The 14,179-nt window shown below is 39.6% G+C and overlaps 1 protein-coding gene across 2 annotated transcripts in view; it reads right to left on the bottom strand.

Moving 5' to 3' along the window:
* The window catches only part of sema4ba (sema domain, immunoglobulin domain (Ig), transmembrane domain (TM) and short cytoplasmic domain, (semaphorin) 4Ba), an 83,726-nt gene that overhangs the window by 4,046 nt on the left and 65,501 nt on the right, over positions 1-14,179 (bottom strand). For both annotated transcript variants that reach the window (XM_046037000.1, XM_046036999.1), the window contains exons 3-12: positions 7,770-7,930; positions 7,212-7,274; positions 6,390-6,488; positions 5,704-5,815; positions 5,363-5,479; positions 4,681-4,838; positions 1,873-2,054; positions 1,019-1,169; positions 454-664; positions 215-330 (exon numbers count right to left, since the gene is read on the bottom strand). In XM_046037000.1, coding sequence (XP_045892956.1) covers positions 215-330; positions 454-664; positions 1,019-1,169; positions 1,873-2,054; positions 4,681-4,838; positions 5,363-5,479; positions 5,704-5,815; positions 6,390-6,488; positions 7,212-7,274; positions 7,770-7,930 — 1,370 coding nt within the window. The remainder of the gene's footprint in view (positions 1-214; positions 331-453; positions 665-1,018; positions 1,170-1,872; positions 2,055-4,680; positions 4,839-5,362; positions 5,480-5,703; positions 5,816-6,389; positions 6,489-7,211; positions 7,275-7,769; positions 7,931-14,179) is intronic.

Here is a 14,179-nt window from a genome sequence, read left to right as displayed (position 1 = left end):
TACAATTCCAGCTGTTAAAACCCCAGCTGTTTGCAGATCCCCTGAGAGAAATGTTGCATGTAATTAGCTTATTGAACATGAGGTCTGCTTTAGGCTGTGACTGTTCATGGCTCATGGAATCTCTAAACTGCCAACAAATGCATACACTGAGCTTGTTATTAGTTCACACCATGAGGAAGCTGGGCTTGTTTTCTCTCTCAGCACTCTACCATACCTTGTCAGTGTCCAGCTCTATGTGTTGCACTGGTTGGGAATCACTGAAGAGCACCATCTCCTCAATGATGTGCATCTTGTTGTTGACATTGATGGCTTTATGAAGTCTCCCATCATCTGGAAGACACAGTATAATGTGACATTAGATCAAACTCTTTGTGGATGTTGAGAACCACAAGATGCCACAAAGGGTTTGTCGTGTGTGTGTATGTGTGTGATTGTGGGTGTGGAGTGCTTTACCTGTGCCAATGAAGAGCACATTATACGCCTTTGTTGCTGCCTGGACTCGATGGACAGCGATCTGCGTGTAGCGAACATTACGTTTTAGCAGGAGAGGCTGGCTGCGGATCACGCTGTCCATCAAGAAGTGGTCTTTGACAAAATTCAACACCTTGTCTGGCATGTGCAGCGAGGAGGAGATGCCCTGTTCCCTGGCAGCGTTTGTGATACACTGTAAACGCAACATATTGAGTCATTTGCATACATTCACTCACATTGGATAATGACACTGACTGCAGCTGTACAGCACCTCGTGTTTCTTTAGCTTGGATTTTTCAGTGATTCAACTGTGATAAGCCTGCCAGGAAATGAAAGCGGCAGAAATTTGATAAGGATCGTGTTTAGGAAGAGAGGCGTGGAGTGACAACAGCTCGACAGATATCGGCAGTCTAAATCAAGGATGTGACTGGGGAGCAGACAGGAACGTATGAAACTCGTTCATGCAGCTGACATGACATGCTGGTGTGTGTACTGACATGTATGTATCTACAGGGTCTCCAGCAGAGGGCAGCAGGCAGGTACTCACCACACCAGGCCGAGGCTCCGGGATCGGATGGTTGTATGTGTACCACTGCTGAGTCTCTCGGTTGACCTCACGGTATCGCCCATTGAACGCCTTTTCCACCTGGTCCATGGTGAAGGAACACACTGCAGAGCTTCCTGAAGCACCTTTATACCTTATATCACATAAACAAGCATCTTAACTGTGACCTTATAAAGGGCATGTTTTAGACTCAAAGCCTAAACAACTCTTTACAGAGACTCGCTGATTTTCGAAACATTGTCTTGTTTCACTGCCCAGGAAATACAGGAAAGTAACTACAAGCTTAATCTGGCACAAAGCATCTCCTCTCCTCTGTTGTTTAAGATTAATGTACATGGTCCCTGTCAAAATAAATGTAATACAAATTAAATTAGTTTCCCCAGAAGAATGCCACCCACCTCAGAAATGTTATTGTATTGATAAAACAAAATGACTAAATGTCCTGTTTTATAAATTGTATCTCCCTACATCATGGTCTAAATGTTGCTTTTGCCTTATGTTGGAGAAAATTAAATCTCTTTTATTTTATTTTATGTCTGAATCAGCCCGAAACAACCAAACATGTTTAAAGTGTGTGTAATTATACATTGCAAACTTCTCTTCAGGGAGTTCAACCTTCATTCATTAGACCCGCCAAAATTCCTAAAAATATTAGGGGACCTTTGTGTCTTCGAAGGTAGCAACAGCCCCACTTGCACTTTGGTTGCCATCAGATTTTTATAGCATACCTCAGACAAAGAGACATGTTGACTCCTAACGTATGCCAAATTTGCACAACATATCTAAAGGTATTGCTACATTATTTTGGTGATGTGTGAATTAAAGTGTGTCCTCACCACTGAGATGTGAAGACTCCATAAAACACAGTGTTCTTCCAGTCTTCGGGGCTGGGCGTCACCACAAACATGTCTTGGATTATGTTGAAAGGGAAGCCATCATCGGGCAGGGAGCACAAGAGTTGAGCCTTCAAGAAGGTCGTCCATTTCTTCTGCAGAACCCTCTCTCCTCCCATGTCACCCTGCAACACAAATATTGTAGGTTTGGAGCTGTTTAACATGTGGCCAGTAGAGGGTGCAAGAACATAAGATTGATACCTGTCTGGGGAGGTGACTGTTGACAAAAAAAACCCAGTTTGATTTGATGGGATCTGACAGGCTTATAAAAGGCATGAAATTATAATATGCACCATATGTTATGTTGCCTTGGCATACCTTACATACCATAACATACATATTGTGTGTTATATTAGGAAAATAATTCTGTCATCTTTATCTACTTTTTAAATGATAGTAAGAAAGTGTTGAAAGGTGAAGCTGTTTAAACTGATGTAATTGAAAAACGTTGAACTTAAAACCATAATGAGCTAAATCAATTGTGCACGTAACACAGATATACCCCGAGGCAGCAGACTTGTAGGTCATGAAAACAATATACATCATCACAACTGGGTTAGATAAAAAACACACACACACACACACACACACACACACACACACACACACACACACACACACACACGGGCAAATGCTTTTAAATGAAAGAGAAAAAGAGGCATGGCTCCCCGACAATCCTTCTTCCCTGACACTACCACTGTGATTCGCCGCCTTTGGCACTATAGCCTTCAAAGTGATGTGTGGCACGAGACCTCCTTGACATGCAGACTAATTTGGCTACACAGATTGTACAATACGATATCTGTGCAAATTGGAGAGCAACTACATCTTTAAACCTCAACGTGATATGTTTACAGCACGTGATGTGTGACTGTAAAACAGACTACATTCCCACAGGGACTCTCAGGCCTCAGAAAGGTGGCTACAGATGTTTCACCTACACAAAACCAAGAGCCTGTTTCAGTTCTGCAAAAAAGAAAAAAAGAAAAAGACCTCAGCTTTAAAAGGGAGGTGCCCTGATCTTCTGCACCAACCACACTGTTTACACTCAGTTCATGGCAACAATTATTTCACGCACATCATCTAATAACATGAAAATTGGCTGTTGGAGGAAATAAACAGTTTTTGAAATGTGCAGAGCAGAGGACCAAAGAGAAATACTAAATGATCTAAAACTACATGAAACCCTCTAACATGGAGCTTCAATTGAGTCAACTTTAGAATTACATTAATCAGAGGAAATGGCAGCAGTGGATGGGAAGGGAAATGACACATGACCATCTGAGCTTCTGAAGCAATTACTTATTGTAGTAACCCAGGCAGATAATGAGCAACATACAGTATAGTCTCTCGTCCTTCTGGCTGAACCTAGTTTTATAATTTAATGCTCCTCTGTGCTTAAACTTCTGAATAATTGAAGCAAATGCATCCCGTTCATTAATCCCTTGTAAAAGCATCCCTTGTTCAAAAGGCTGTTCAAAAAGCCATGAATATGGCAGGCAGTAATGGCTTCTTTCTGGGCAACTGAACAATCCTGCAAATGAGAACATGCTTTGTTTTGCAAGGAAAACATTGTTTATCATGCCGTAGTTAAATCTCGATGGGGTGGAACATGTGTACTAAACACCTCAACAAACAACAAAGAGGGGGACTGCAGCCAACATAATAAGACAAACAAGGGATAAGAGAGATGGGGACAGAATCAAATTTAAAGTTAGAATTTATTTGATCACTAGATGGTATTATTTAAAAGAACTGGCACCATCTTTTCTGCTCTGTTATGTTACTTTTAAAAAAAACTTATGTTTTATATTTATTTGTTGAAGCACACAGAAAATTGCATCATTACTCATTTCCTTATGGGTAATCTGTACCAGGATTCTTTATATTCAGCACATATTTTAACCATATGTGAGAAAACCCATCATCTACACGAATGAATATTTATATAACTCTGTTGACTGGATTTATTGTTTTCGAATGGGATGTCTGGAAAAACAGAGTGGGTAATTGCATGAAGATGAAGAAAGTAGAACTCCGTGAGCAGTGATTCACAGCTGGGCTTTCTGTAGTACCACCTTGGTAGACGCACATACTGTAGGTGGTGTCTTGCCTTTACATGACAGCAGGATGAGTGTCAGACACACACCTGGAGAAAATAAAAAGTATACTGGCCCTCCATGCAAAGTACAACAAAGTTAGGATCTCCTTGGACCGTGATAAACATGATTGTTTTCACAGAGCCAAGCTGCAGTCTGATCTGGAGAACTGGTTTGTGATGTTATGATATTTGCAGAACTGAGAAGACCATAAAAAGTATTAACATATACTGTGTGAGGTATTGCATTTTAGTTTTACAGCAGGTGATAATCCATGTCTCTGCATGGACCTTGTGCTATAGTAATCTTAAGCCATTTTCAGTTGAGTTGAGTCCTGTCTTAACACAAATATTTGGTGAAACGTGATAAGAGTTGAGGGAGGAGAGTATCTGGAGAAAAAGAATCAAACAGAAGAATGTTTTTCTGTAACAAGAGATCCTGCGTCACTGCCGAGAAAGAATGTGAGCTATACTCATCATATGTAGGCTGTAGGGAAGCTTTCTGAAGACTGCATACACGCCTGTACAGGAGTATATACTGAACACAAACATGCAAACAAACTGATAGACTCCTATAGTGATGGGAGACGGTGTTGCTCAAGGGGAAAAAGGCCCCCCTTTGGATGGACTATCTGCCTTCAAGCATCACTCACCTTACACACGCGAGCAATACGTGACACAATGGTGTTGTCAAAGAAATCAAACTCCTTCCCTGCTTCACTGAAGAAGAAGTAAATCTTATCGTCATCACCCACTAGGTTGCCCTTGGGCAGGCTCTCCTGTATGTAGGCAGAGCCAACAAAGGCCGGGTCTGAAAGAAAAACGACGGGAACAATACTGTCAACCGACAGCATATGAAAGTCAGGCATCCAGGGACAGATGTCCCTATTCCCTCTGACATCAACACATGAAATGGAAAATTCAATTACAACAGGGACTGCAGACTTCAGGTAAACACTTTTCATCAACATGATCTCTAATTTTGCATAGACTTCTCATTCATCATATATTGGACAAACTGTTGTGATATTAAATATTATTTAATAAATAATATATATTATTGTTAATATTGAATTGAATTGAATTTATTGAAGGATTGCCCCTTGAGATGCAGCATCTCATTTTTAAGGGGGTCCTGTAACACAAATACATCATGAACAAATACAAAACAAAACATTACAAAACTACATATATTACAAATACACATATACAAATAACTCGCACACCCACTCTCGCCCACACCCAACAACCAACATGCTCAGTTAATACAAGGAAAAAATAACCTAAATATGAAGAGATTATGAAAAGCATTGCCTTCCAGCCGAAGCACTGTACCTTGAAGCCAGTTGAGTGAGTTTTCTGTTTTTAGAGCAGTTCCTTGGCTTAGACTCTTGTAAATGATGGGTTCATTTCCTTGGAAATTACTGACTGTACCAGCATACAGCTCTCCATCTGCAACACAGTGAAGAAGACCAGTATAATTACAGTGTTTGACATGAGGGAATGGGCTTCTGCGTCATACAGAGTAATGAAATCCAGAGGTTATACTCCATTTTTTCTCCATATCAACCACCTGTGTACTGTTACTTTACAGATTCCCACAGTGGCTTATATAAATGAAAACATCTAAATAAAGCTTGATTTTATCGACAGCTGACAGCCATTCTGTGACCTACCAGCCATGATAGCAGTGGACTTGTATTCGGGGTTGAACGGGCAGCGGCTTCGTCCATCCTCTGTAACAATCTCACCAGTACGGCTCTTGACGAGGGAGAAATCTGCAGTGTTCTGGAGAAAACATACACACACGTCAAATGTCATTGCTTAAGTAGAGCTGTAACCTGCTCTGACAGTGACGGCTGTCGGTCTGTCCCACAGTGAAAAGGTGGTCAATCAGTCTTTGAGTTGAAGCACAGGTCTTCCTTGTATGTTTGTCATTGATTGTTCTAAAAGGCTTGAAAAGATTTGTGTCGATTCTTATATAATCTGATTCCACGCATTAAATATTTTTATCCATTTCCCTTTGGCACAGGAGATAATAAAATAATGCACATACTTTATTATTATATCTAGGTGGGCATGGGGCTCAGCCAGACTGCTAAGTGAACTGAGAGGCAGGAAGCAGCATGCATCAGATTTTAGATGCCCTTCCTCTAGAATCTAATAAATAAACATCACTTATAAAATCCTGCATCAGGGGTAATCACTTTTTCTGAAAAAAACAACAACAAAAAAAAGAACAACGAAACAATGAATGACACAGCTTTTTAGATCTAGTCCTCAGCAATACATGCACAGGCAGAGCTGTGCTGCACACAGCAGGTCACTGCAACAGATGTTGACAGTCCATATAAACACTTACTATGTAAGCACAGGTGGGGCTGAAGGCATATGTTCCACACACGTACAGATGAGTGCTGTTCACATGTAGTAAAATCTTGATGTAGTTGAAGCAATCCGTCTGTATTCGAAAAATGAAAATGGTAGAAATGTATTTATTTGCAGTTAGCATAGATATAGGTTGTATTTATAAAGATAAACAAGGCTGATTGTGTTTGTATTTTTCCCATTTTCTCTAAATACACAGATTTTTATTTTCTTTCCTGTCTCAAGACACAGTAGTTTACATTAGCTTATTAGAAAGTGAAGATAAAATTAAAAAAAAAAAAAACACACACAAAATATCTGCAGACTTCACCACAGTCCAGCAGAGTATTTCACAAAAACAACAAACTGTCATACTAGAGTGTTTGCACTGCAAATTGTATTATTAAAACCCAATTTTCACTTAAATTTTTGTGCTATTTTCTTTTCATCCAGAAATTCTGAGATTGCTCAAAAAAACCACTAATTCCTCCAGCTCCCTCCTAACAAACGAGTAATCATAAATTCACAATGTTTTAGGTCTGTATGTTTACATATAAAAGTGGTAGTGTAGAAAAGCTGACAAAAGAAAGAGTGTAATAGAGGCAACATTTGTTTGAAAGGAAGGGAAAAATCCATTGTTGTAGAATGGAAAGTTACAACTTGACAGGAAATTTCCAGGGTTCTGCCCTGAGTCTGCTTCCAAAGTGCCATGCAATAATGGTGAACTTGACCAACGAGGCCAACCTGCAGTCATGTAAACACAGATTGAGCCATCTGAGTTTAGCTACTTGAGCTTTAACACCAGCGGTTCACTTGCCTGCAGGTCTTTCCCTTTGAAACTGCACTCATCTCTCTTCCTCTCAGGAGTTTTCCACGTGAGCTGCAGGAGAGAAACACCGTCAGACTCATACTGCAGGTATCACACAGCGAAGTGGGTTATGTTCACATTCATAATAATAAACTTCATTTGTATAGCACTTTCCAAAACAGTTACAAAATTCTTTACAGAATAAAATAGCGCACACATAGTCAAGATAAAAACAACAAAAACAAAACATAAAACCTGATGAAACAACAGAGTGAGCAATAAAACTAAATACCAAATACTGTATAAAAAAAAGACAAAAAAAGACGAAAAAAAAATGTTTTGAGGAGTGATTTAAAAGAAGGTACTGAGTTAGTTAAGTTCCTCAGGTAGGGCGTTCCACAATTGTGGGTTCGAACAGAAAATGCCCGGTTTCCTTTAGGACTTCTGGGATCGTATCATATTTAAAACCATATTCATGTAGTACCTCTGGGATCCTATTATAACTACATTCATATTGATACAGTATACTGTATGTGATACTGCGGTTTATAGACGCTTGGCTCTTACATTTCTGTGTAGCTTGACTGCGCTGATGTCAGTAAGGTTGAGAGCAAAGAGAATCTCCCGAGCGCCGACGTACAGCATGTTGTCTTCTTTACTGAGAAGGAGAGAGGTGTAGTTGAAGACGCCGCTGACTGAGAAACTTCTGGTTGTCCTCTCCTTTGCATCTGGACAGACACAGACACAGGAAGATACGGAGTTTATAATTCATGAATTAATCTGACCACTTTGAATATGAAGAGGATATCATACAGAACATTATGACTGATAAAAGCCTTTTTCAGCTACTGAAGGCCAAAAATGCAAAAAGGCACTTGAATATGCAAATTAAAGCATTTGGAAGATGTTTTATGTGTGGTCATGAAATTGCATGTACACCACAGATCTACTGCATATTTTCTGTCTTAATTAGACAGACACTAGTACAATGCGTCACTCCTGGCAAGCCTCACCGATTTGTCTTGTTTCTCATGACAACCAGCCTGGAAATATTTTGTGAGATGTAATGTTTTATGAAATTTAGAATTTCATAAAACCTAAATTACAACCATAAACTTCTTCTAATCTTAATTTTAAAGCATTTGTTCTCTTTATTAGTCACTAAAAAGTAGATAGCTGACAGGAAACAAGGAGAGAGAGATGGACGACATGCAACAAAGGTCCCTTTGGTCCTCAAATTGGGGATGCTGCGGCATGTCAGCATCTTAAAACTCTAGGCAACCAGGATGCTCCACAAAACATCATTTTTTAGATATAATTCATATAATTTCAGTCTGCTTCACTACTCATACTGTTACTGGAATTTGACTTTGTGGGGCAATATACCTACCACAGAAGATCTACAGTGCAACTAAGGATCTAGGGCCTCATGCAGTATTCGATGCACCCTAAAAAAACACTAATGAAAAGAAATCAATGTGTCTGTTTCTCTGTGTGTGTGCAACTTCTAAATCCTGCCAGTTCCTCATTGGAGAGAGACACAGTAAGTGAATGATTTGCTCCAACCACATTAACACTTCCTGCCTGAAGCCAGGGGTTAAATCACCAACTCTCCTAATCACAGCTTTAAAAGGTCTGTGTGTATCTCAGATTTGCAGCAGCCTCGAGGCTTTTACTGCTGGCCCAGCTTGAACAACTTGCCTTAATTGCATGCCAGCATAAACAAAAGCAGGGAGCTGATGGAAACTTGAAGTGACTGTAGCTCTGATACAGGACCTTTGCCTGTAATGTGACGAATGAGGAAAAAACAAAAGACCAAAAAAACTCCTCAATTATTGTTTTTCTCAATGATGTGATTTGATGTTTGTAGATGAATGTTGTTCTCTGTGAGATATATATATATATATATATATGTATATATAAAAATGACTGCTCTAAGGTACAGTGCCAAAATGACTGGGGTGGGGAGGGACGCTAAACACCCTGTTTCAAAAGTAAGGCCCTCCCCAGAGTTAATAATATTTTCTTTCGATCCTGAATAGCACAGGTAACTCAAAATGGCTGACTTCCTGTTCCGGTTTTGGATATCACTCCAAGAGGCTTAGAAGTTTAGAGATGATACATCCACCACCCAAATTTCATACATCTAGGTGAAACATACTGTGAGGGCTGCTTCGTTGGAGTTTTGTAGGGGGCACTATCGAGCCATTTTCCCACACCCATTCCCATTCCCCAGTCCCATTATCAGACAACAAAATACACCCTTCTGACACCTGCACCAAGTTTCACGTGTTTTCAAGCATCCATAGCTGTTTGAAGGTTAAAAAGTCATTAGGGGGCGCTATTGAGCTGACATGCCACCTCTAAGCCAAAATGTGACATCAAATCGAAATATTTACCAGTTTAACTACAGGCGCAAAGTTTTGTGACTTTTTGAGCATCCTAAAGTCCTCAATCGTGTGCAATAATTGATGCTGACGCTGACTTCCTGTTGGGTAAACTCGCTTAAAAGAAACTGAAATATGTTCTTTATGATGAGAGTAATGACCCCCCAAAAAACTCAGAGATCAAAGTGTGCGTTTGTGGGTGCTAGAGAGCACCCAGGCAGCGCCCGAGCCCAATCACTGTAGAACTTTGCGATTTCTTTTATCTGTGTAAACACTGTTGTGTTCGTTTTTGTCCGTCCTCTTTTCAGGTCTCTATGGTCGACAGGAGGTGGTGTGGCTCAGATCCCTTTAGATTCCCTTAGTGGGTGATACCTGAGGCCGCTCAATTGTCCACCTGGTTCCATCCTCTTCACTTATATTGTTACAATCTACATTTTATCATCTTAACTGTATATATTATGGCTTTCTGTTGACTCTGTTGACCCTGACTCAGAAGAAACTGCAACATCCTCCTCCCAAAAAGAAGAGGTGGCAAAGTCTCACTTTTCCATTTCCATCGTCCCCGTAATGATTTTTGTACGAACCCTTAGAAATAAACAAACAAGTCGCTGTGTATTTTCACTTTCCAGATTTATAAGAATCAAATGCATGGCAGATTCATACCCGATTAAGACCACAGATGCTGGAAGTTATAATTACAATTATGGCACTTTCAGGCATAAAACTAATACAGTCCAGATAGAGTAAGGTGTCATTACGTTGCCCTGATAATAAGCACACTATGTGGTACGTACCCTGTAGTATGTGTGACCTGGCATAACCTCACCTCAGTGGCAGTGGGTAGGTACAGGATGTTGAGAGACTTCCTATCCCTCGGGAAAAAAACATGTTAATAGCTGTCCATCGCTGCGGCAACAGAGGGCCATTTTGTAGTTAAATCTGTCCGTAAAACCACAAGAGGCTCTGCTCTATGTACTGTACATGTACCCACTGGGGCTGTTCTCTCTCCTTTTCTCTATCATTACAGGGTAAATGGAGTGCTGCTCCATGCCGGTATGGTTCCCCCCTTTTTGTCCTCCCCACAGAGCCTTGGGCAAGTTTAACTGAGTTGCAGAGAGAGAGAGAGGGAGAGAAAGTCCAAAGCCTGAACCACAACAAAAGCTTTGAGGGATTTTCACAGGAGGAGGATATCTACACAATTATTCTCTGGAGTCAGATCACCACTATTATACTTAGCGACCACAGCTGATGAAGAAAAACAATAGCGCCCTAATTGAGTATCATTAAAGATATCCAGTAGGGTTTGCAACCACACAAAGCTTCCCATTTCCAATTTCAGGAAAACATGAATCATTTTTCAGTTACAGACCTGTTGGTTTACAATGCTTTACATCATAGGTGTCATTTACACTGGGGACGCTGGGGACATGTCCCCACCACCCTTTGAAATAGCTGATTTTGTCCCCATCACTTTTTTAAAGCATTTGTTTAAAATGTTCTGAAAATACCTTGCACCAAAAAATGTTAACTAACAAATGAAAATGCTTTGAGAAAGGTTTCTTTGCACAATAAGAAAACATGCAATGCAATTTAAATATAGAAGAAACAAATGCTAAAAATATATATATTATTATACTATTTATATATATAAATGATATTAAATAGTTATATTTTTATATTTATGAACTGACACCTGACAGCTGTTTTTTTGTTTAACATCATGTTTTGCCCATGTCTTAAAATTAAAATAGCAGCACAATGTTTAAAGCTGTTCTAATCCATATTTTATCGAAATAATTACAACGTATAAGCTTTTTAGTATCTGTAGCTATAAAAATAAAGACCTTTTGTTTGCCTTAGGAGTTGGTGAAGACCAAAACAAAGCTAAAAGGAGAGTGAATAATGCAAATTGGCCCTCAGCCTTGTTTTAATGCTATGAAGGGAGAGGGCTTCGGTGGGCTCACGTTACTTTTGTTGGAGACACCATGAAGTTTAACTTTAACAATATTTACTTTAACCAGTATATCTTTAATGTGATTTGAGGTCTCGATGCATTAAACCAGCACTGTGTGTTGACTTAGAACAAAGCAATTTGAGATGCAGAGAGATAACAAGAAAGAAAAGTTGAAGAACAACCTCCCTCATGCTACCTGAGATAGCGTGGTTCCAGCTTCTCGCATGTAGGGGTTGGCTGCTTTTTCTCTGTTTGAGTTATCGCAGTCCTGAGACCACAAAACTCAGACAGAATAACTGCTAGAGGTTGAACAGCGTGCAAACTGTTGAAACATCACAAGCTAATGAGTGTACCCTACTTGAACTTGTACTACCTCCCCTTCTCCATATACACCACAGTCTCTTTAAGAATCCCCTCCAACGTGGTTTGACTGTCTGAGGTTGATTCCCAAGGGGCCATTTCATGACAATGCAGCCCCAGAAATGTTGTGGTTCAGAGGAAGCACTTAAGAGTGAAGAGCAGCTTGTATCCAGAGAGAGAGGGGGGGTGTCAGAGAGGGCAGCCAAGTGACCATCATGTCACTACTGAAGAGGTACAACCTACGGTAACATTACACTGCAGTTCATCTTTGCTTTGTTAGACCTCTTGCCAATCTTGCTTTTTTTCCTTGTAAGCAAACCTTTTAGAAAGCTTTGCTGTAAAGAATAGATGGTCACTACTTCACTGTATCTGAGGGATTTATTTTTAAGGGTATATTCATGCCACATGAGCCTTTTCCCGGTGACCATACAGAATGTATGTTCTGTGAATGTAACTTTGTTCATTGTCATAAGACTACTAGTTATGGACTTCTGCTCGAGGTATTTTCAACACAAGTAACCCTTTGAGTAATATTAAGGGTCACACATTGCAAAAAGACAGGTGACAATTACACTTTGGTTGCTTGCTGTTTTCATTAAATGAACTGAACGACTGAATTGTGGAGTATCTAACTGGTCTAACGATGTGTGCATGTCCATACGGACATATTGATCATACTTTTAAACATTAATATTTGTATTAACGATCTAAGCAGCTTAGAAACAGCTAAAGCGGGCGATCCGGCAGGGTTTAAGAGGTTTTATACATCCAAAGAACTTACATAAAAACCAGACCAGGCATTTAATGGGACCTGCGTTTATTTGTCAAAATGTGTTCCCACACCAGGCCAGTAAACGGGGTAGGCAGCTATTTGGGACTCGGTTATTAATTGAAGTTTTACGGTACCTGAGGTATGAAGCATGAAGTAACATATATCGAGAGACAGAGAAGGATCCAGAGGTAAAGAGAGAGAGAAAGAGAATATTAGGTGAGCAATTTCTTTTGGAAGTGGTAGGTCTTCAAGTGATTATTGAAGACAGAGAGGCTATTGGAGTTCGGTGAGCTGCTTCAACTACAGGACTAAAGGGCTCACTGAATGGTCTGATGAGAATGGAAATGATGTAAAACGTATGCTATGGCCTTCACAGTCCTCTGATCTCTGCCCTACAGTATGGAAGATTTAAAACTCCCCACCACCATCAATAAAACACAAAATGAGCGAATATCTTTCATTGTTGGTGCTCATAGCATTTATAAATTAGAAGTGAAACCCAACAGGAGCCTGATTTTCCAGAAACAATGGCCTTTTACACTGGACAATCCGCAGAACTTGCTGTCAAATTTTTTTACTGGAACTATTTTTTTCAACACGTCCCTATGAAAACTGAGATCTGTGGCTTGTCATGCGTATCTGGGACATTGTTTTCTGAAATGTTTCTTAAACGTAGTTTTTCAATTCACCACAAACTAAATTTATTTCACCTTCATTGTCTTTGGTAGGTGATACATCCTTCAGAGGACACATAAAAACCTCAGTGCACAAAATTGCAATTGTCTAAATGGCTATGTTTTTATATTTATTCTATTTTGGATAAACACATATTTTAAAGGCTAGTTAAGTATTAGTTTCACATGATGTAATTTAAGACATCAATGGGTCAGTATACACAACTACCAACTGAACTAACTGATTCAATGGAGTGGATCCCACCTTTCAGAGGGGAAGAAAGTGAAGTTTGATCTGTTTAATCTGAGTTTTTAATTATTTTCTGGGTTTTTGAATCAGTACTCTTTGCACATGTAATGTTTATATTCTCACATTCTTATATTTTTACATTTTATTGTTTATATATATTTCTTATATTCCCATTATGTTCCTTATATTTCTTATATTCTCATTTTTGTTATATTTTTACATAATCACCTTCTCTGCAAGTACTGCTGAGGTTACATGAAATGTTTGTATTCTTATGTTTGGTTAGCATAAAATGCTAAAAGGGAGTAAATGTAACGGGAATTCCAAACATATTGCTTGTAATCCTGGACTCAGGGAGACTAATGTGTGATGTGGCACTGAATCTGTGTAAATGTAACAGTCCAAATATCTCTGTTCTCTTTGTTAGCCAGACTTTAGGGACAACGTGTCTCTGTGGGATGATATGATTGACCCTAAAGCTGGATAAATAACAGGCTCACTCAGCTGTCCTCACTCATTCAAGGATACATGTATATGGCGTATGTGTGTTGTTGTGAGTCCTTCTGCAGAAGACTTGAAT

This window comes from Micropterus dolomieu, linkage group LG22 (assembly GCF_021292245.1).
Source record: "Micropterus dolomieu isolate WLL.071019.BEF.003 ecotype Adirondacks linkage group LG22, ASM2129224v1, whole genome shotgun sequence".
Taxonomy (NCBI): Eukaryota; Metazoa; Chordata; class Actinopteri; order Centrarchiformes; family Centrarchidae; genus Micropterus; species Micropterus dolomieu.
This window is presented reverse-complemented; position numbering and strand designations above follow the sequence as displayed.